Raw genomic sequence first — 23,731 nt, 5'->3', positions numbered from 1 at the left:
GTTTTATTCCAGACTGCGTAAATTATCCTAGAGCGTTATTATGAAGAATAGCGGAAGGATTTATAACAAAGCCTCTTGTTATCACTGTGTAGACAGTGTGAATCAGATGTAATGACACAGATTTGACATGAGATATAAACAGAACAGAGAGGAAGAGAAAAAAGGTGAAATTATATATCTTACTGTTTCTGAATACTTGCTTATATTATAGCTTCTATTACCTGCTATTATAAAACCACAGGAGAAATAACCAGATGATAAAGAGCAACGACAAAACAGGTGGTTCTTGGAGACAGGAAGTAGTGATCATACAGTAGGTGATTGCTGGTAACTAATATTTTATTTATAGTTACTAAGTATTAAGTCATTAAGTCAGGGCTTGAAATTAACTTTGTACCTCAGCAGCTTCAATGGTTAGTTGTTTTCCAAATTTAGTCTCAGTCCAAAACAAGCGCAACAATTACTTTGCCTTTGTGTAGCCATATGAGCTTGTGCAATTTAACTGCATGCTAAATATATAAAACACATTACAACCTCCAAAGACAAATGATGTGTTTGTTACAGTGCACTTTTCATTTCTGGGATGCTGATTGTTCATTATATGACTCATCTTTTCACACCATCAGTGTGTTGCTACATTTGACCTCCTGAGGTGAAAACAGATAAAGTGTATAATCCACTGGGAAAATGGACAAGCTAAATGACAAAACCACAGAATGTAAGGAGATACACTACAAAAGGTACAGTTCATCACTCATGTTTCATTCATCTTCAGTAACCGCTTCTCCTGATCAAGGCTGTGGTGGATCCAGAGCTTATCCTGGTAACATTAGATGTAAGGTAGGAGAAGTCACCCTGAATGAGATAGCCAGTCCAACGCAGTGTACCATGTACAAACACACTCACACCTATGGGCAATTTAGTGTAATCCATCTACTGACATGTATTTGGATAATGGGAGAGAACTAGAAAACCTAGAGGAAACCTACATGAACATGGGGAGAACATGTGAAACTTCGCACAGGTAGTAACCTGTGTTTAGGATCATGGAGCTGTGAGGCAGATGAACAGCACTGTAAGACTACCCATTAATATGGTTGGTAATTTAACCAAATTGTTTCTGAGTTAGGCCAAATATTCTCTTTATAACACTCTTTAAGTCACTGATACTCCAGCTTCTATGAACCATACTTAAATTTCTTTACTTTTACATCTCTTTCCCAATTGTCCCCACCTCCTTTACACCATTTTATCTTCTTGCTCCTAATAGTATGCTGTCTCCTCTTGTATTCCTTTGCTCAGTAAAAAAATGCTCTTTGTTTTCACCTACAGTGTTGCTTAAAAATCTGTAACACCACATACTTCCAATGAAAGTGGCTGCTTTCTATACTGCAGATTCAGAGGGTTACACTGATTCAAACCCCAAGCTGCCCCTGCTGTGAGCCAACTCCTGCTCTGTTTGGGAAAGAAGAGATTACTGTGGCACTGCTGTGAAAGCAGCATATGGGGACATAAATAGAGTAGGGAGACTACGGTGGCCCATAATTGCAGGATACATTAACAAAACAAAAACGCCATGGCGAATCAAAAAACGCAGCAAGAAAACTAAAAACAGCAAATCAAAACCACAACAGTAAAACAGATTCAGAAAATTCAGAAACTAAAAAAGGAAATGGAAGAAACGGCGTATGACTATCACAAGGATAAAGAAGCACACACTTTTCACTGTTATTTTGCTAGCCTAGTGAAAACGATTTAATGCAAAGTTGCTTGCGTTACTATAGTGTGGAGTAATACCTTCTTATGAATAACCTGGCTTCCTATAGGCAGGTTTTCAGCATTCGCATACTGATATTAATTCTGTGCAAAGTTGACAGCATATACAACATAACACGAATGTCCTCGATAAAATAAACAGTGCTTTCTGCGGTCTCTTAGACTGATACATGCTGTAGGCAATCAAATGTGATCAATAAGGACCTCCTCTTTTCAGTTTGAGTTGATGCAGTTGTGTTTCAGAATTTGCTGATGTGTTTCTGAATTTGCTGTTGTGTTTTTGGTAGGACATTGACCTACATTAGACACAACAGAAGAAAGGGAAATGTCTTACAAAGATATATGTGGGGGAAAAATAGTAATTTATGAATTGAGTGCTTATTAGGTTTGTATGTGTTGAAAACATCAAAGACTTAACCAAGAGCCATGAAATCATAAAACTAGTGAGTGCTTGCCCTAACATCAGAAAGACACCTATGTACAGTGTTATGAGAACGTTTCAGTGGTTGACATGGCAAAGGTCTATTCACTTAAACAAACTCTGAGAGAATATGTTCATAATGGCCTATACATGTGGACTGTTTCACTTCTGTAGCGTACACACCTTTCATCATCCAGCAAGAGAGAGAGAGAGAGAGAGAGAGAGAGAGAGAAAAGTGAGAGAGGGAGGACTCACACAATGCTTCTGATTGCTTTTCATATGAGAACATGTAGCCTTTGTGGCGGGAGTTAAAAGTAAGCAGAGCAAATTGAGGTGGTGACGTTACGGAGAGCAGAAAGGTGAGAGGCAGGTTGTGTTTGCCTCTGATAACTGCCTGGGCTGTTCTGTGTTTGAAAAAGGCTCTCACATGAAAGACAGTCAAGGTGATCTGGCTTGGAGGGAAGCGGATAGGTCTCAGCGTGTATGAACCTTTTCTTTTCATAAGCAGCTTATATTCCTCTCAGTTCACAGGAGAGTTGCATTCAGGAAATTGTTGAAGCACTGTCGTCTGTAATCAGTCCTCTTAAGCTGTGCTTAAACTTCTGGTAGTGAAGGTAGTGAAGCCATCATCATATTACATGTTCATGTTCTACACAAATCTACAACTCACCTAGAATGAGGAGAACCAGGCAACTGGCCATGATGGCTGTCAAGCAAACAGAGCAGACACCTGTCCAGAGGCCTGAAATGAAACAAAAGGATATTGTTAAATATATATATCTGTAACACAATCATTATAGCATTCTGTTGAAATAAGACATTGGTGCTTATTTATCAAACTGGATAAAAATGCATTTATTCGTAAAATTCGTAAACTTAAGGAGACGCACTAATGTGGCCCTCAACTGACAGGCTTGAAATCATATAACTGGCCTGAGATACTACAGTTTCATATACAGATTATGTTGACAAGTTTAATTCACTTGTTTATTTCAATTACACAAAAGTTTGTGAAATTCATTGAGTCGTTTCATATTAATGGTTAGAAAGAAAGTAATGCAAAAAATCCATAAATGAAGACAAATAAGAGCTATTAAATTAGGACAAAAGAAATGGCACCCTACAAAAGCTGGAACAATCTGTGCCTACAACAGCTGATGTGCTGCACTAGCTGAGCTGCTTTACTGGAAGATTTAGTGCACGACATGCTTTAGGAGGCACTCTTTCACTCTTTCCGCACCATTTTGTCTGTAAGCATTGCCTTTTATGCGTGTCACTAATGTTGTGCCATGAATGTGCTTGGTAATTTATGCATGATTGGCATTTATCAACATGCACCCTTGAGTATGAAACAATCACCAGACCCTTTTGTAGCTGTTAGGAATTTTCAGTTTGGTTTGGCTTACAAACATTTTAACACACAACGTTACTGTAAGATTGACAAACCAAGGCCATTATTTGTTTTAAACAAACTTCTAATTTTTTTTGGCTTTCTTTGCTGTAATGCTCATTTGTTTTAAAGTTTTTAAAATGGCAGACTGATAGATAGTAAAAGAGATCCTGGAGCTGTTCAGGCATATCAGTTGCTTCAGTGATAAACATTGTAACTACCACTGGCTTTGCATTAACACTAAAAGAACACTCTCTAAGTACACGATTTGTGTACACATCATTACCACTCTCAGCGTCTTTGAATACAAGAACATTTTTGTTACACTAATCCATTAATGACAAAAGAAGAAGCAGAAATGAAAGAAGGCTGTAATGGTGGTCTTGCTGCGAGGCAAGCATGCTGTGAGGTCGTGCAATGAAAAGCCGGGCTCTCGAGAGGAGCACTGCCAGCTCCCGAACAGCACTGCTGCAGCCTCTTCATCCTCATGCTCCTCTATACAACAACACCTCCACCATTTCCTACACCATTAACAGCACCAGTAGTCCCAGCTAACCACAGCACTGAGACACATCTGCTATCTGGCACTATTTTACTTTGATGATGAGGGATTAATCCTAATGTACTAACTGAAACAAAACAGTTCACTAGAAAACTGAGGAACATTAACAACTGGGCTCAGTTGTCAAAAACAAAGATACCATAACATCTGCACTTACAAGGTAAGTACACTTTTTATTATTAAAAATCCTCTCAATTTATCAGACACTAAGTTCAGAACAAAAACGATCATAGAAATCATGCATTTTGTATTCAGTCAAACATACAATTTCCACCAAAAATAGACAGAGAACAAAAAAATGAATGTTTATCACACTGCCTTTTTTTATACATCAGAGCAAAAAAAAAAGATTGTCGAGATTTTACAGAACTATCCTCTATAGGAATTATGGCGCAGAGTCAAAACTATCTGGAGATATGGGACAGTGCGCCTGCATTGCTGAACTGAGCGTCTGCATATGTGTAATCTAGCAAAAGCAGCTCACTGGCTCATTATCTAAAGAATCAGATTGAGAAAAGTTATACTACTCACGCAATGCAACATGAAAAAAATCCCTCTGCACAGAGGAGACCCTCTCTCGCACGTATATGCCACTTCAGTGAGTGTGGCTAGAGGGAAATGGACAGAAGAAGAAAGAGTGGGTGCGTGAATAACGGTAACCACAACTGGCTTTTGAGGTGTAAAAACTGAACAGCCACCAATGACCAATCAGGAAGGCTGGAGTCATGACCCCCCTGCCTTTCCCCCATGTCAATGCAGCAATGGGCTGATTGGAGAGTAATTCTTATTCAAATGTGCCTGTCAGTTTAAAAAAAAAAAGATCCTGTTGAAAATGGACGAGTTGGTCTCTAGGCAGGGGGAATGCACTTGTCTATTATTTGGCCATGGTTCAGGCTGGTTAGGGGTGAAGTGGGGAGGGAAACACTGCCATGGCCTTCCGCAGGACCCCACGGCCACTCTTTCCTCCAAATAATAGTGGAGATGACATGACGGCCATGTGCAAGTGTTTGATATGATAAAAAGGATGAACCAATTTCATTAATCATTATGTGCTGGTAAAACTGGAAGTTTAACGTTATTCTATTACAGATCCTAAAGTGAGAAATCTTCAAAGTCTACTTTTTAAATGATATTTTGTTAGTTTGACCATGTTTTGACAGTGAAAAAATGACTGAATGAATGAGCAATCATCTTATTATTATTATTATTATTATTATTAATAATAATAATAATAATAATAAACTCTACAGATACACTGACTTTGATTAAAAAGTTGATAGCATAGCCTAGGGGTGAGAGATATGACAAAAATTTCATATCAAGATGTATTGTATCACAAGAATAGGTCTTCTAGCAAGCTGCCATCAAACAGTGGTGCTGTATTTAAGAAATACAAAAAAAATGCTTTATTTAATGTTTACAAAATCACAAAATCAGTTTACTTTTACTTTTGAGAAATGACAATTCTTGTGAGCCACAACATACCTCTACACACTTATTATATAAAATGTCGTAGGATAAATGACCCCATGCACATGAACTGTCCCTCCAAAAAGGAATAGCTCTGTCATGCAACACTCGATTAATGAGAAAAGGCTGAAATTGTTCCCAAATACCACGACGGGTTTGTAGCGCTGGGATCATGCATAAGCCAGATGTCTTCAAGACATTACATATTGCATATTATGAATGCAGTACTTCCTCATTCTGACTCTGAAATTCAGAGTGTGATATCAGTTTTCTCTTCCACTATGAGTGTGTCAGAGTAACAAGGAAGACTGCAGCCTTCAATTGCATTCCATTTTCAATTTATTCAATTTACCTCAAGTATTGAACACACATGCAGAGAAGGAGAGAATGAATGAGAGAGAGAGAGAGAGAGAGAGAGCAAAAGAGAAAAAAACAAATAATTTGTTTCACTAGGGCTGTAACACAATGCCACTATCTGCATCTGTTTAGTGCTTCAAATATTTGTATCTGTATCTGGATTTGGATTTAAACCTGAAGTGGGCACGGTCTAAACCAGAAGCGTTCTTTTTTATTATTTAAATATGAACCCTACCACTATGCCCATGGACGCACTGGAAAAGGCAGAAGAGGCGGAGGCAGAAATGCCAGCACCGTCAGCATGGTGTGTGGATTATAGATCCTCAACATCATACAGGTTTCACTTCAGAGATGTGGGCAGGACTGTTTTAATCCCGCTTGCACAGTTATTATTTTTTTTAACTGTCCACAATATTCTCTAATGAATTTAGTTTAACTAGTAGCTGAATTTAAATCACCGCAACCCTGACCAAGCAGTTACTAAGAACCACCATTTTTATTTGAGGATCATGCTTGACAGTTTGCTCATGCCTGCATGAATATAAAAATCTTCCAATGATGCAACATTTTGTCTTTTGTTGTCTGTGGGATCCCAGTCTCGATGTTCTAGTCTCAACTAGACACCCTGTGAAACCTTCTGGGAAAAAAAGAAGTGTAGTGCACCTCTTGCTTGTATCTTTGTATCTGGTTAGAAGACAATATCCGTTCAATCCAGATAATGTATTTGTACTCTGTTACATCCCCAATCTGCATGTGTCCATACAGATATCTAACTTCTGAGTAGGTCTTTCTTCCTAAAGCTTAATTGTCTTATCACACCATGTCTGAGGGCATATGGGCATTCGAAAATTAATGATTTTTTTTTTATTGAACTAACGCAGTATAACAATATAATTAATAGGCACCTATTGTGTGTTTGTGTAACATCAGGTAACACCTCACTGATCTAATTACAAGGCATGTTTCATATGTAGTTTATCCCCTTTTGACTCTTGCTGGTACATAACTTTCCCATTAGGGTCACTGTAGTCACAAAAACACAATAAAACGCAATAATAATCCAGGCTTCTAAACATATTCCACATTGTCGCACAGTATTTCTTTCACCTATTTACTGCTATGACAAGGAAGCACATAATGTGCTACAGTTCTAGCTTTTGTGTTATACAATTCACACTCATTAGCACAGAAATCAGGGAATTGTCTCCGAACTGTACAATTAATGAACGTGGCCTGTGGGTCTGTTGGTGCTGTTTCTAGTGCTACCTCCTAGGTAATAACAAAATGTCTGTAGTATTTGTAGAAAGCAGGGTTTTAGACAGTGTTATGGGGACGTGCAGAATGTGAACTAACAACAGAAATGGACTGGACTCAGGAAATAGCACAACGGATGTTTATTCATGTCTCTGATTGTCCCTGAGCTTTTGATTAGATGTGCCTGAGCTCCATAAACTCCAGACTAGATATCACACATTCTAGGTCAATTAAAAAAAGCAATTTCGTTTTATGGAATTGGAAAATTATTGAATAAAAAGTGTTTTTGTGCTGCATAGGTAACAAGACACAATGAATTAACAATTTTTCACCACCTTCGTTGTGTTTTGCTTCCAGAAAACATGACCAGACAACAGTCAAGACTAAACTTTATACCACCTTACTTCCTGGCTCAACTGATAATAGAACCCACAATTCAACCCAGAGCACAGGGCTGGAGATAACACGCTCTGATGTGTTTAGAAATATTATCTGCAGGTGTGTATGGATGTAATGATTCACCTGGTGAACAGTACAGTCTGAGTGGTTCTCATTTTAGGATCTCAGCAATGCAATCCAATTGGGTTGCCAGTACCTGCTTATTATTTGTGACTACTAACTAGCAGACATCCATTAGGATTCCAGGGCAATCAGTATGATGACTAGTCTATGATTTTTGCTTGATGTTCAGTTTTGAACTTTTTCTGTAAAGCTGTCCAGTCTAATAGCTTTACATGAAAGACATATGCATTCTTAGGATGGAGATGGAATTTTTGGAAAAGTGACGAGTGATGTTCGGGAACAATGTAATTCCCTGCATTCCCTACAAAATGCCTGAGACTCAGAGTATAGTACTCACTGAATACAGATCTGACAGCATGATGGGGTAAGATGGGGTAATACACAGCGCTGGATCAGAATGCATCAGTCGTAATCAGCCATGCTGAAACTATCTATATATGTTCTCTAGAACATTTACGTTTTTGCTGATATAAAAAATACTGTTCATAATGTAAAAGAACACTGCCGAGATACTACACGTTGGAAAAATAAAATACATTCATTCATTCTTAACCACATTATCCAGGGAGAAATGGTGCTAGGCAGGAATAGGTAGGGAATATGTGAATACCTAAACAAAGCATAATTCTTCTAATTCTCATATCCTGTAATATTTTATTCTGCAGTGTTTTTCCCATTGTATTTCTCTCTGTTTTTGAATTTTTTTTTTTTTTTTTTTGCAATTCAGTGCCATTGAAAATTAAGACCTGGTGTCAATCTGACTTACATCAAGATTTACATCAATTAAGAATTAGATAAATCATAGATCAGCAGAGAAACCTCAGAATGGCTTATCCCAAATCATCTTTTGGTCTACTGGTTCAAATCACATGACATATTGTCTCCAGCGGAAAACAACATCCGGTAAATAGATGGCAGACAGGATATTTTGACAACCGTTTCTTTAAATGGGTGTAAATTCTTCCTGGTTGTTAAATAGATACATCCTACATGCAATTATGCCCTTCCGAAAGAACACGAACATACTGAACACACTCTCTAGTGAATGTGTGTGTGTGTTCGATAAAGTAGCTAGCTACACTACAAGCTACGAAGAAAAAGTATCTAACTACACTGAAGCAACTTTGTAAAACTGAGGAAACTGAACTGGGACATTTTCATTGTATTGTGCAGCTGGTTTATTGCACAATATAAATTGTACATACTTTTTGCAGAGTATAACAAATAGGTGTAACTTTTCTATCTGTAGACAACTCTTCGAAAGAAACAATTAACATTACTTAAACTAAAACAACGTCAAAAAAAGCTACAAATACAGAGAGGGCAGACTCTACTGCTGTTCATTCAGGTCTAGCTAGCTAGTTTTGTCACACTACACTGTTACTTGGTAAAAGAATAAAATATTTCACATACTGTCACACTGCTAATTGACATAGTTATCTAGTAGCAGGACTACTTGTAGCTAGCTACTCCCAAACAATGGTATATACACACACAGAATACAGGGTGAAATAAAATAACAGATCTGCAGTGCAAATGTAGAAATTGGAAATGTTCTACAGGTAAAAGGTTTCTGTTAAGGTGGAGCCTTCTCAAAGGTCTGGCCAGAGACTCTTAACCTTCATATTCACACTCAAGGCCAAAGGGCAAAGCAGCTGATTAAAGCACTACACTGGAATAATATTTTCCCATGGTTCTCTGCTCCAGATATACTCACAATGTGTTTGTGTGGCTGTTACAGACAGTGCAGCAGTTCCTTGTCTTCTCTCAAACCTTCCATAAAAAAATAAAAATATTTTGATTACAGCTTTAATGCCTTTAATTGGCTACTAGAAAAGTAATAATAGCTAATTTTAAAAAATGAAGGAATGCACTTTCAGGGCTTCTATTCAAATCCAGTTATTGTCTTTTGCAGAAGTCTAAAATCTTTGAGCCTGAAAAATGTCGAGAAGGCTTGGGACAGTACCAGGAGCCACCATAAAGACCTAGGTCCACCCAAATGTTCAGTCATCATAACCCTGAATTAAAACTAAGCAAACACAGCGACAAGCTTCACATGCACATAGTATTAATGTATGCTCAATAATATGAATCATATACACAAAAATACTTCATTGTGCTACAATGTGGATTTGAATAACTTGACGCAACTTTTAGAAGTTATCAAACCCGTACTCACAGATACGACACAACACATATAATCTTTTCTTAGATCTAAGAGAAACGGCAGCCAACCTGCAAAGCTTTAATTTGGATAAAACTAGCATTTTAGTCATGAATCAGATCTTCTTCAGACGCTCTACATCTTTTATTAGTATGAGATCAAATATCTCAAGCAGAAATCACAAAAACCAAATGATGAATAAGGAGCTCTGTGAAACTCTTCTGCACACCTGCACATTTACAAGCAGCCATGGGTGCTGCTGTAGATAATACACAACACTGCACTAAACAGAACTGGCAGATCTCAAATCATATATGGAGCTTGACTTATTTTCACTCTTCAGGTGTATCTGTAATATCTGTTACAGTGGAAAACTGCTTATTATGCATTATTATCACCAAGACTAATGTTACAGATTTTTTTAATCCAATATTTTATCCACTGTTATTAATGTTATCTGATAGATTTATGTTTACATTTATATTTATATAATACCTGAAAGTTTTAATATTTCATATTTTTATGCAATGTTGTTATTACTCTCCAATGTTGCACAATATCTTGCAAAATACTGCACAAATAACTCACAAAACTCCTAAACCTATGACCAAGACAACTTAATTGGCGTTATTAACTTTGCCAGTAATTTAGTTGTTATTGTTTAGGTTTTATTTTGAATCTACTGTAGCATCTGGGAGGATTTCACTGTACCATGCAGCTCGTGCATAAAACTATCTTGAATCTTGGATTAATTCATTTCAGCGGGAAACATTTGACTAAGTCAGCAATATCAGCGAACTTCAGACATGTTTATAACAGGCTGTGTCGGTTCTGATTGGAAGGAAGAAGTAAGACGTGAGCTCTCACCTGTTCAGTGGATAGAGTGCACTAGCTCCTCTCCTCTCTCCTGGCTGCTGTGTGAGCAGAGAGCACTGCATGCTGAAGGTAGCTGGAAAGGGGGCGGGGCCAAGCAGAGAGCCACTCACTCTGAGCTCACAAGTGAAAGCGTTAGAGAGAGGAGAGGCGACTCTTCCGGCTCCTTAACGGAAACCGGACAAAGTTTGCGCTATTATGACTGCATATTTAGTCAAAATGTGTTTAAAATTGTTTCATGAATCTAATTAACAAAACAACATGACTTTGCATTTAACCACTGTGTTCTGTACAAGCTGGTAACACTTTCTATGAAGCCCATGCTCATAATCCATTCATAATTATTTATAAGCAAGTATTACTGTTGTATACTATATTTGTCTATAAAGACAAATCAAGACCTAGAGTTACATTTATCTATCCATCCATCCATCCATTTTCTGTACTGCTTATCCTACACAGGGTCACGGGGAGCCTGGAGCCTATCCCCTATCCCAGGGGACTTGGGGTACAAGGCAGGGGACACCCTGAACAGGGCGCCAATCCATCACAGTGCACAATCACACAACACACTCACATGCCCATTCACACACTACAGACAATTTAGAGATGCCAATCAACCTACCACGCATGTCTTTGGACTGGAGGAGGAAACCGGAGAACCCAGAGGAAACCCCAAAACATGCAAGCTCCATGCTCGCAGGGTGGAGGCGGGAATCAAACCCCCAACTTATAATTACTTATAAGTGATGCACTTGCTTTGTCAATGCCCATGCTCATAATGCATTATACACCGATTTCTAAGTAAAGTTTTATGGTTCTGTGAATGTTTTTATGATGCTGCATCTTTAGAAATACATTCGCGGAACCATAAGACTGACTAATTCACACTTACCTGCTGAAAAAAAAAAACAACAATAGAAACCGTCACAGAAATTCTAATGTTTCCACTACACATGCCAGTAAAAACCATCAGCTAACCATTAAAACCATTACCATTACCATTATTGGTTCTTAATGGTATCTGCTAGACATAACATGCCACCAATAGAAGGCAACAAATTACCAGTAGAGACCCACAGGGACCATTAGAGTTTCCATTAAAACCAATACAACTCCCATTATAACCATTAAAACCATTACAAACTCTAGGAGGGCTTTTATAGTTTTTTTCAGCAGGGTTATAAATCGGTGTATAATGCATTATGAGCATGGGCATTGAAAAAGCAAGTGCATCACTTATAAGTAGTTATAACAATAACATAAATGTAACTGTAACTGTTATTATAATGAAGTATAGGTCTTGATGTGTCTTTATAAATGTATTTATAGAACAGTAATACTTGCTTATAAATATTTATAAATGGGGCTATAATTCTTTATGAGCATGGAAAGTGCATAGAAAGTGTTACCAACATTTTTTTTTTCAACATGAAGCTTTATTGTCTCATTTTCTATACTGATCATGAAGAAAGAGATTTAAACAGCTTACCAGAAAATGGTGTGGTTGGTCATTTCAAACATTATATTATCTGTCTCAGCTGCCCAAAGCAATATGACTTATGAAGAGTACACAAAGTAGTGAACAGTACACAAAGTAGTGAACAGCACACAAACAGCACACATGGGTTAAATTATGGAAAAATCAGCAAGTTACCACAAACGTACACAGAAGATGTACAATTGTACACAGTACAATAAGCATTCCTGCATTCATGTTATTTCCTTTTCCATTTTATCTTGATAACTAATCTCCTTCCCTAATGCACTTGATTACATACAGATCCTCCCTCTCAGGCTTCTTCATTCACACAGCTGAGAGTCAAATAGCTGAGAGTCAAATAGCCGAGAGTCAAATGGATGAGAGTCAACATTCACACTAACAGCTAATCAACTAACAGCTCAGATTGTAAAAAATACATTCATGGAAGCATGTTGATTAAATTACACTGCAAGAGTAATGGTATTGCTTGCGTCTACCAAAAAGAAAAAAAAAATAAATAAAAATAAAAGTCGACTCTCAGCGTCCACCCAAAAGAGCCAATTCACCCAAAAGAGTCAATTCACAACAACACATGATTGTAGAGCTCGAGTAGTCGCATTAACATGACATCAAAATCGTCAATGGTGCAGCATACACTAGCATGAATATGATTTTGTTTTCATATAATGAATAAGATAATTATATTTTCTGTGACTAAAACAGACATTTAGGCTGTGTTGTGGCAATATTGTACTCATTTGGTGCTTTGTTTATACTTTTGTTTAGGTTTTAGGATCTCTTTGAACTGAAGTTAAAAAATGTGGCCTCTGAAAAACAGAGAGAGAGAGAGAGAGAGAGAGAGAGAGAGAGAGAGAGAGAGAGAGAGAGATGAACTTTGTGTATAGTCAATCAGCTAAGCATTGCACTGAATTACACTGCATATAACTTTTAGAGTTCTGTCTCAAAGCAACACTCTGTCCAGTCTCTACATATAGTAAATAAGATCCTGCTATGTGTGGCTGTAGGTTCCCTTTCTCTTTTGAGTAATTTTAATATCTTACAAAATCATTTCTTAATTGTTTAATTGCTTAATGGTCAATACCTGAGACACACTTTCTTCGATTCACATTTTCCTTCAAAGTGACAAGGAAAAAACAGTGTTTACAGTTATAGTTCCTAAAACAACTGTAGTTTATTCTGTTTCACAAATTTTGTTTAAGCAATTTAAAAACATGCAAATTCATATTAATATCATAATCTCCAACAATAAAACACATTGTATTGTCGTTTGTATAGTATGCCTATTACTAAAATAATTTTTGCACCAAGAAAAAATTATAAAAACAGTTGTGAAATCCTGTCCCATGCATACTAAGCACTAGTAAAAAAAATTAATGCTGAGTAACACATTATGTGTCATACCTGATAATATTTTGTATTTTGGATCCTTTATTACATAACTGACCTGGGGTCCTAAAAAACATTGTCAGGCAAATAAAAAAATATAATAAGGCTATATAATGTATAAATAAGGCTATCAACTTGAAAATTACCTAACAGACAACAATTATGTTCAAGAAACCGAGATAAATGAAGTGAACTTTGCAGTGGTCCTCACTACAGCAATAACCTTCTGCCTCCTTGTGGCAGTGAGGTGCTAACACCTCATATGTGATGTATTTCACATAAATGCACTGATGTCCATACACACTGATTGCATACACACTCTCAGTGGCAATTTGTATTTATGTTTGGCTTCTCAATGGCACTAGAAGTCTAAAAGCTAAAAGAACAAGCTATAAAACACAAGGTGAAAGATCCACCCTTTTAATATATTGTGCTCTGTGCTAGCAGTAAACATAATTTTATACCATATTACACACCACTGCATTGTATTTCAGTGTTCAGAATGCCATTAACATGAGCGCTGAGTAGCCTTCTTCACTAAAGAGAGATACTCCAGCTCTACACTTTTAGATAGCAAGCTCATCTCCTTATTCTGTCAGTAGTGTGTTCTCTGCTGTTAGATATTGCCTGGGTCCTTCTGTCATATCCAGGTTACTGAGAGGAGACGGATGTCTCCGCTGCAGGAGGAGGGTGGAGTAGGCCTGGTTATGCTGGGCATTGCGGTACATGAACCTCAAACCTGAAAGGCGTAGCAGATGGTCCTGTCTCTTCAGCAAGTTCCAATCAACTAGCATTCTCTCAACCTGCTGAGGGACAGTGCAGCAATGTTTAACATTTAACATGCTGAAATATCAGTGTATTCTCTAAAATAAATATTGTACAATTCATACTCATTACCAGGCTGTCTGTTTTCTAGTATAAGCTATAGTAAATAAGACGTGTTCTGAATTTCTCATTTCTGTTGTTAAAAGCACACCTGAGAGGTTTCAGTCTCCATTTCCTCCAAAATCTTAGTAGAGCGTTGTCTTAGTGCATCCCATAATGCCTTGGCACTTATCTGACCTGGCAAAAGAAGAAGCATAGGGCATTGGGGATGAGAAAACACAGTTATTGGCCAATATATTCAAATATAATACTGTTATTGATAAAGTTCGGTGACAAATGAATACACATACTACAGTTCTTCTCTCACTAAAAGTAAAGTACTCCACTGTACTTTATTACTATATTTAAGTATCTTTTTAGGGGATTTACTTGAATATGAATAAAAATTAAGAAAATTTCTAAGAAAAAAACAAAATGTACACTTCTTAGATTTTCATTTAACGTACTAGGTACAAATCTCAACTTTTTTTTTTCTTTTTCTTGGCTACTAATTGAATCAATCACATATCTGTGCAGGTATTAACAATATTTAAATACCTGTGCACACATTTCTGTGCAGATATTAACAATATTTAAATACCTGTATGGATAACTTGGTCAATCATCTTGTTTAAGGACTATTAGTTGTTCTATTTCTTGTTCTACATACATCACAGTTACTGAACCTTAATATAGAAGATAACCATCTCTCACTAATTTGAAGGGAAACATGATTTTTTGATCTTATATGAATGAAATCTTTACCTTCATAACTTTTCAATCAAATTGAGTCATGTTCATTGTCTTTTAATTACAGTTACATGTAAAATCAGCTAATTTTTTACTTTTAACTTGCATACATTTAGTAGCATTCACTTTAACTTTCATTTTGACTAGCTACTTTTAGATTACTTTTATATATCCATGCTGTTCAAGTAATTTGTAGCTCCGTTTCATGAAACAGCAACTTGAAATCACTAAAGAATTTTAAAACATAATATTTTATTCTATAATATACAGTAAATCAGCCTGTGTTGAATGTACTACCTCTCATGTTGTCTGTTATCTCTGTGTACCAGCTGGGAGTGTTTCTGGGTAGGTAGGAGGAGCTGAGGAAGTACTCAGCAATCGATTCCCCAAACAAGCTGAAAGAAAGAGAGCCAGCTGATCAAACTTTCCCTCTCATCCATCAAATGATCTCCACTTCTCTTTCAGACCCACACCCATGTATCACTTACGTCAGGCAAAGCTGGTACCTATGTGCAACAGCTGCTACTTTTATTTTAAAAAAATGTCCCCATAAGGTCAAAACTGTCAGTTATTCCTATCCTGTTCACCAAGATATAAAAACATAGCTCCTGCCCCTCCAACACACACACACACACACACACACACACACAAAACAATTTGTTGCTGTGTTGCGCACCAGACCTGTGCAGGTATTGCTTGTAGTACTCATCTGAGTCACGCCAGACTGACTGGACAGAGTGTTGATCTGTGCTCAGGTCAGTCATCCGTAATGTTTAATGGCAACTGCTCTTCTCAGGCACAAAAAGAAGACCACTGTAATGGACAACAATTGTAAATTTCAATGCTTTGCTATTTAGCTACTGCAACAGATAATGTTCTGATTCAGCATCTTGACACTTGACCACCAATGGACACATTTTATGATTTGGTGATTTGCTAAATCTTCTTCCCTTTTCTGTCCCTTTTAGGCTAACTTCGAACTGATTTATTTAACTAAAAATAACAGGCACATTAATACAAAGGCTCCTGGGTCTTCTATAACACTCATTTTCATGTTATCTAAATGAAACTGATAAGCCAACATATAAATGTGAATTTAAAGCAAATAAAATAGTATTTTCTTACCTGCTGCTGTAGCTACGTGTCTGACTCTGACTTTGGGACTCCAAGTGTCTCGGTCTAAGCCCACTGACGTCATATCTACTGACTTCAGATCAGCCTGACTTGGCACAGACAGGCCGATGGGCTGCTTGTGATGTCCATGGAGACATGGTTACCCAGGTGACAAACAGCACCTGATTCCTCCAGGACAGAAACCCTCCCGACTCCCACTCCTGCTGCTCTGGGACTGTTGGTACTGCCTGTTCTAGCGTGTGTATGTGTGTGTACTCATGTGTGTGTATGAGTGTTTAATGATTGACTCTGAATCCATGAGCCCAGTCCTACCGTGTTAATCCAAAACCTTTTGTGAAGTGATGAGAGGAGGAGAGCAGGAATGAGGCAGTTATGTGTGATGCTAACAGCAGGGAGAGATGTTAAATCTTCTTTGACATTTATTGCATGTTAAAACTTCAGTAGCAGCATGGACTCTGGCATGTTCATTTTGCTAAAGGATAAGAAGTCTTTAATTCAACCACTTCCTTCAGGGTTTCAGGGTTTTTCAACCACGTCCTTCAGAGATACCAGACTATAAACCAAAAACTTCAAGAATTAAAGATTTCCTGCTGATCTGTGTCGTGCTCAGTATCGAACTGGACAAATTTCATTAACACAAACCAATGCACTGCTGAATTACTGCACTGTAATTCATCACAGCTAGTGCAAATTTACTCAGACCGTATGATACACTACTCATAATGTTGCACATATAGTTATTTTTGCACATACTGACATGCTCAGGACTATTTATTTATTATTTTAGGACTGCTTATTCTGAACACTCTACCCATCTGTACTTTGCAGCTTGCACACACTGTAGAGTTGTATATATCTTTGCATATTTATATTTCTATACTCTGTATTCACATATATCATATTCTAATTGATCCTGATTATTATTATTATTATTATTATTATTATTATTACTTCTTCCTTGCACCTGTCTAATTCACTGCTTAGTCTGTGGTAATACTACCAAGTGAAACCTTACTTAGCCAATAAAATTCTTTCTGATTCTATTTTACTCTGATTTAATTTTATGGGGAGTGAAAAAAGGCCAGACACACATAGTTACTCTGAAGTAGGTCTGTCTTATGATTTATGAAACTACCTCCATTAACTTCCTTTTGGTCATGAATGGAGTACAGCAGGACGCAGGTGCAGGTTCAGCTTTTATTAACACCAGGTTGCTGCGGACGCATTGGGAATTCTTCCTATCAAACCAATTAAGACCAGCATCAAGTGTGTGTGTGTGTGTGTGCATTTGCAAAGGAGATGGTAGTGTAGAAATCAGGGTTGCCAGATTAAACAATCCAATCCTGGTTTAAAATCAGCCCAGTTGAGACATAATCTACTATATAAAACTGTGGCAAAAAATCTAAACTATGTAAACTACCTCCATAATTTTATTTATTTCCAGATCAATTTTTATTAAGAATAGTCCACCTGTATTTGTGAGACATGATCTGGCAACACCAATAGAAACTCACTTTTCATCTATAATGCAGTGTTAAACAGTGCAGCGCCTCAGTTTAAAAGCTTAACCTCCTATTTTTAGCTAACTGATTAAAATGGGTTTTAGCTACACTGCATTCTATTTTATGCATGTGATTTCTCAAAAGAAAATATAGATATGTAGGCCTACCACCAGGCATGTAGGTAGTTTTAAATGAAATAATAAAAAGTATGACTATAAGAGCAGCAAAAAAAGGAAAAAAAAAGAAAAATATCCACAAAAAAACCCGAAAAGAAATCTAAACTAGCAGTTAAAGAAAAGAACAGAGTTTTAGTACAGAGAACACATAATCCCCAGACTCTGATGAGAAGGCAAGGGCAAGGCGAAAGATGAGACAGAGAAAAAGGAAATTTCGGTGAGAATGTTGCTCAAGCATTGGCAGGACAACACATATAGAGTAGATATGGGTTATGATTAGGAAGAAACATGGAGAGTGTTTAAGTTGCAAAGCAAAGTTGATAAACATATTATTCATGTGAACAACTGAAGACCAACCAAAAAGCATCAGATAGACCCTTTTATCAACACTGGAAGATCTTGCTTATGCAGACAATTGGCACTGGTCTCCCACATCCACCAGCCCACGCAGGAAAAAAAACATTTCTCCTTAGCAGGTTTGCACAACAAGTAGGCTTGAAGATAAGCCAAAAAAATCAGAGGTGATGACGCTGAACACCCCAAGCCCATCTTCAGTACAAGTAGATGGAACAGATTTGCCTATAATCAAAGAGTTCACCTATCTGTGCAGCATTGTCAGATACAAAGGAAGAGCAGGCAGTGACATCAAGAGACGATTGCAAGAGCAGAGCGACATCAAGAGCAGAATGTGGTGGTCACCATGGTATAGTGCAGGTAAGAGTTATGTTCTTCAACACAAGGTACCTCATGCGAGTCTTCAGGCCTAAAACCATCTCCAACCAGTAACTACTTGTCCAGTGCAATCAAGAGAGCATGGACACTTCCATCCTGAGAAGATGAAAATGGATTGAGCACGTCCTCCAATGAAAAGAGGACAACATCCCATAAACTGCCCTTTACTGGACACCAGAAGGAAGACGCAAGAGAGGAAGGCCTAAGAGCACCTGGTGTTGAGCAGTGGAGGAAGAACTCATAGCCCTGAAGCATACTTGGGGAACCATACAGAAGCTAGCCCAGAACCAAAATGGTGGAATGGTGGAATCTTTTGTTGTTGTCCTGCATGCTAGTAGGCATAAACAGCAGTCAAAGAAAAAATAATGCTAAAGCTTATTAATAGCATATTTTGTAAAAATTCTTCATTTTAAGTAAGAACTAAAATTTTGTGCCATTTTTGCCATCACTTTTGCTATGTTTTAAGTTAAAACACTATCTTGTGTTGGATGAGCAGTCAATACTTCATACAAGCTAGCTAATTTAGAGCAGCAACTAATATTTTCCCGTCCCTCCATATAGCATACCTGATCAGGTTTTCGATCAGGTATATTACACTGAATGTTCTTTTTCTTATTTTTAAATCATTTGCTCTTGTTAATACGCTGAACCCCAACCTAATTCAAGATTCAAGATTCAAAGCGTTTATTGTCATGTGCACAGTGAGGAAACCAAGTTTCCCTGAACAATGAAATTCTGCCTTTGCTGTCCACATTGAATGCCAAAATAACAGAACTATATAAAAAATAAAAAATAAAAACAGACATGCACATACATACAAACAAACATAATAAAGTGTAGACTATGTTACAGAAGTAGAAATATAGATTATACGTAATACGTAATAAGTATAACCTGAATATACTTTGTCGATTCCACACAATGTCACACCTAAACTGCTTACACAAACATTTCTCCACCCTATTTCTAATGGCAGCTTGCAAAAGATAAAACACCATGAAAACTGGCCAGTACACAATCACATATAGAACAGTGACTCAGCAAGGACTCACTGACACATTTGACCCAACAGAACAATGGAGGAGAGACTGGTGGTCAGCAGCAGCGGTTAACCACCAACTAGTGGAAGAGCCTGAAATCTGAATGTTCATTTTTGACATCCTCCATGAACAATGGGTGCTACTAAACCACTTTCACACCAGTCAAGGCCAGTGTGAAGGAAACTGATTCATCTGGGGTCAACACATCGCAGATAAGTGTGAATGTGGTGGCATCCAGTCAGTGACACACACTGTCAAGCATTGTTCTCTAACCAGACTAAAAGGTCTTTCCACACCACAGATTTAAAGGCACAGACATGGCTACAAAATGTGGTCAACATACAAATGTGGCCAAGAACTGCACTGGTCTGCTTGATTCGCAGACAGCATGCCTTTCAGCACAACCGATTTCAAATGGTGCTAGAAAACTCAAGTCCACTCTGAACACCAAAAGAAATCAGTCATGCTGGAAAAGGGAAACATTTACCCTCCATGGTCTTTATGTGGCTCTACAATACAAAAATATATCAGGATCCAATTGTAACTCGTCCATAAGGGCACGTGGGGCAGAGCTCCACCGTTTATATCAGCCATTTAACAAAAGTTAATCTTCAAGTCCTCATTCACAGCTCCATACAATTTAAAGCTGTCAAAATACTAATAACCTCTTTTGAGTGAGTAATGATTTAAAAAAAGTGTCCCTATTTAACAGTTATAAGCCGATGTTGCATCGATTTCTTCCCCAATGTAGATGTTGCACAATCACAGGGCAAAACGCTCACTGCCCCACTCAGCTTCTATAGAGTTATTATTCCACCTAATGGTCAAAAATAGGAAATGCAACAAGAGATAATAGAAGTCCATTGGGGCCTGGATACTCTCTGCCCCATGCTTGCTTTTCAGTGGAGGAGCAGCAGCAGACAAGACAGTTATTATTAGATAGATTGCTAGATTGGGCTCTGTGGCCAGCAAGATCTTGTTTTATATTTAGTATTAAATCTAACAAATTTTTACAAAGATGCAAAGATTGTGAGAAGGAAATGGGGATTATGAAGTAATGTACATATATCAGAAATCCATGGGGAAACTAGTATTTCACATGCTGAGAACAAGAAAATTAATGTTGTCCTGCTCCACCAAAATCAAATGGATCAAACGGAGCTTTGATATGTCAATAATTATTTCAATACAGCACCTTTATGGAGAGAAATCAGGAATCAGCTGCCTAATTCATATAATGAATTCAAAAAATAAAGAAAGACAGAGGAAAAAAGAGAAAAAAATATGTGCATTATACATTTTATAAGAGTACTGGGTCATTTCCACATCTAGTTTTCCATGCATGTCTTCACTTTTGGAGCTTTCAGCTGTTCTGAGATTGAGAGAGGGCTTTCTTAAGGCTCCTCAGTGTCCGACAGTTGTACCCTCGTCTGGGGGCCTGAGGGACGCTGAAGTATGTCGTAGCTGCTTAGCCACGGGTCATCAGAGTTGAAAAGAGAGGAGCTGCAAAAGCCAGCATGACCAGTGGATCTATGTAAGAAGAGGGGAATAACGAGTGTGTGTGTATACGCGCTCACACACGACCAGACACAATTACACGCTTACATACAATAAGGGACACACAAATGTGTACATGCTCCAATTGGCTGTCCCATTATTTTTAGCGTGATTGTCTTCATGTCCACATATTCCAAACATTTATTATTATTATTCACTATTTGTATCATTATTTTATAAAATAGTTTTTGAAAATGTAACTGTAGCATAGAAACTATAGCTAGACAAAACTATTCTTTTTTTTAATATATAACTACAAAGTCAAGCAGCTTTTACAGGTAATCAAGGTGTGTTTGGATCAAAATCACAAAAAGACACTCGGAAGCTGGAGCATAATCAGCATAATTTGGCATGGGTGATAAAACTTGGAATTTATCACAAGGGTGATAGATCTCACTTGGAAGAGAAAATATATTTAGTGAGATTGTCAGTAGAAGAGTGTGTTGTTAGGGAAAGATACAAAGATATCGCATAGTCTGGATGGATATTTAATATAATAATATGTGAGAATGTGATCAAGGAGAACATTGCATACCCACACAGAGAGCATTTTCAGTAAACATCAATTACCCTTTTTCTTGCTATGTCTACCCATGCAGTAGCTTGAATTTATAAGCTGCCGTATACACAGATAAATCGTTATGAGACAACTTTGGAATGTTTTAAAAATCTGATGAATGCATCCAGAACCACAGTGTCCTTCAAGAATGTGTATGTGTTGTGAACTCACATATGACTACAGATCAATAAAGGATCTGGTTGTGGCTTTGAAAGTTAAAGCAGCATTTGTAAGATCTCACTGAATGTGATAAACACCAACACTGCTGCTTTAGAATGTGAGGGAAATAGAAAAAAAGATGCTTCACACTCTCACCAGCACTCACTCCCACTTCAAAGCACCTGCAGATACATTTACCTAATTAAAAATCTGATTTTTAATCTGATTCAGTTCATATTGAATAAACAGTTTCAGCTTCTTTCCTGCCAAGTGGTTCAAGTGGGTTTAAGAATATTTGATCCACTAACTGACAGCTTCGAGGTAACATACATGCAAGTTATCTTTAGACCTTTTGTTAGCATCACATGGTAAATATTAATGATGTAATAGAAATCTACATCATCCTTTGCAAATTATATTATTCACTGGTGTAAAATCCTACTAGAAAATACAGTCTTTAATGCACCAGCCTTTAAAATCTATTATGTACATGCAGCAGGAATGATGCCATGTGGCTGGTTTGGGAAACGGTGCCATGCTAGACTGGCACACTGCTATGGGTTATATTAAAAAGATAATTAGACACAGACTCATTACAGACTTACCTCTCGATACAGTGTGATGTTCGCCTCTAAATTCTTCTCTGAATCACGTGAGCATTACACAGTTCCAAAAAAAGGCTACAGAAGTCTGTGGTCTGGCCATGTGCTCACCACATCTGCACTGACTCAGTGTGTGTGTGTGTGTGTGTGTGTAAGAATGAAAGATAAAGAGATAGAAAGAATGGGAAAATCTACATGAAATGGCTAAATTAATTGGAAAATAAAATCCTGCATTAAGCCAAGAACAGAGGAAAGATTGGGTGAAGGAAAGGAAGATGGGTTGGAAGCTGGCTGAAGCGATATTGAGCCTTGCCTATGAGTCTGCAGCCTCTTAGAGCGATGACAGCCCCCTACCTGCTACTGACAACACCCCTGCAGCCCCGAAATACCCCTCCTTTTCCTCACTACTGTCTGCATGCTTGCAGTAATGGTAATCTGTTCAGTCTGATTTACTGAAAATGTGTGTAATTTCCTTAAGCTGCCAAACTTTTTCTTTATCAAAATTTTTCTCTCTCTTTTTTTTTTAAACACATCAAGGTTTAATTCCTTCAGACATGTATGCAGACAGATATATAAATAAATAAATGCCTGTGCACATGGGGGCGTGGGGATGCTTTTGTCTTTGTGGACTTCTCCTTTATTATTATTATTGTTATTATATAATTATTATTGTATTCTTCTTCTTCTTATTATTATTATTAGTAGTAGTAGTAGTATTAAGGACACGTAGCATTGCCATCTCACCCCTCCAGAGTCTTTGGAGCTTGGGGTTACTGTCTGTATGAGTTTCCCATGTTCTCTCAGTGTCCATGCGGTGTTCCTCCATGTCTTCCTCTTTCCTCCCTCCTCCCAAAAACAGGACAGTAGGCAGACTGGCTCCTCTAATAGGGTGTGAATAAATGTGTGAATGTGTGTGTGTGTGCATGATGCACAGTGGTGGATGTAGATTCTACCCAATGTTACACCAAATGTTACAC

General features: G+C 37.6%; 2 protein-coding genes across 5 annotated transcripts in view; both read right to left on the bottom strand.

The window, feature by feature from the left end:
* Positions 1 to 10,853, bottom strand: part of lamb2l (laminin, beta 2-like) — a 45,176-nt gene extending 34,323 nt beyond the window's left edge. The window contains exons 1-3 of one of the 3 annotated variants that reach the window (XM_053240987.1): positions 10,784 to 10,826; positions 9,470 to 9,525; positions 2,868 to 2,939 (exon numbers count right to left, since the gene is read on the bottom strand). In XM_053240987.1, the coding sequence (XP_053096962.1) occupies positions 2,868 to 2,898 (31 nt within the window). In that variant the 5' untranslated portion in view covers positions 2,899 to 2,939; positions 9,470 to 9,525; positions 10,784 to 10,826. Of the gene's footprint in view, positions 1 to 2,867; positions 2,940 to 4,680; positions 4,758 to 9,469; positions 9,526 to 10,783 lie in introns of those variants that run through there. The other 2 variants (XM_053240988.1, XM_026921052.3) reach the window with 2 other exon arrangements.
* A 1,316-nt stretch (positions 10,854 to 12,169) lies between these two features.
* si:rp71-17i16.6 (uncharacterized protein LOC100148415 homolog) lies at positions 12,170 to 17,178 on the bottom strand. Of its 2 annotated transcripts, none has more exons than XM_034312150.2 (5): positions 16,419 to 17,178; positions 15,975 to 16,106; positions 15,591 to 15,688; positions 14,656 to 14,741; positions 12,170 to 14,485 (listed from the first exon to the last, which is right to left on the bottom strand). In XM_034312150.2, exons 2-5 carry the CDS (start codon positions 16,055 to 16,057, stop codon positions 14,267 to 14,269), a joined length of 486 nt encoding a protein of 161 aa, XP_034168041.2. In that variant the 5' UTR covers positions 16,058 to 16,106; positions 16,419 to 17,178; the 3' UTR covers positions 12,170 to 14,266. The 2 variants fall into 2 exon arrangements, with proteins under 2 accessions (XP_034168041.2, XP_034168042.2); XM_034312151.2 differs by having other exon boundaries at positions 12,170 to 14,482.
* Positions 17,179 to 23,731: the final 6,553 nt, after the last annotated feature.

The sequence above is a fragment of the Pangasianodon hypophthalmus genome, chromosome 16 (assembly GCF_027358585.1).
Source record: "Pangasianodon hypophthalmus isolate fPanHyp1 chromosome 16, fPanHyp1.pri, whole genome shotgun sequence".
In the NCBI taxonomy this organism is placed as follows: Eukaryota; Metazoa; Chordata; class Actinopteri; order Siluriformes; family Pangasiidae; genus Pangasianodon; species Pangasianodon hypophthalmus.
This window is presented reverse-complemented; position numbering and strand designations above follow the sequence as displayed.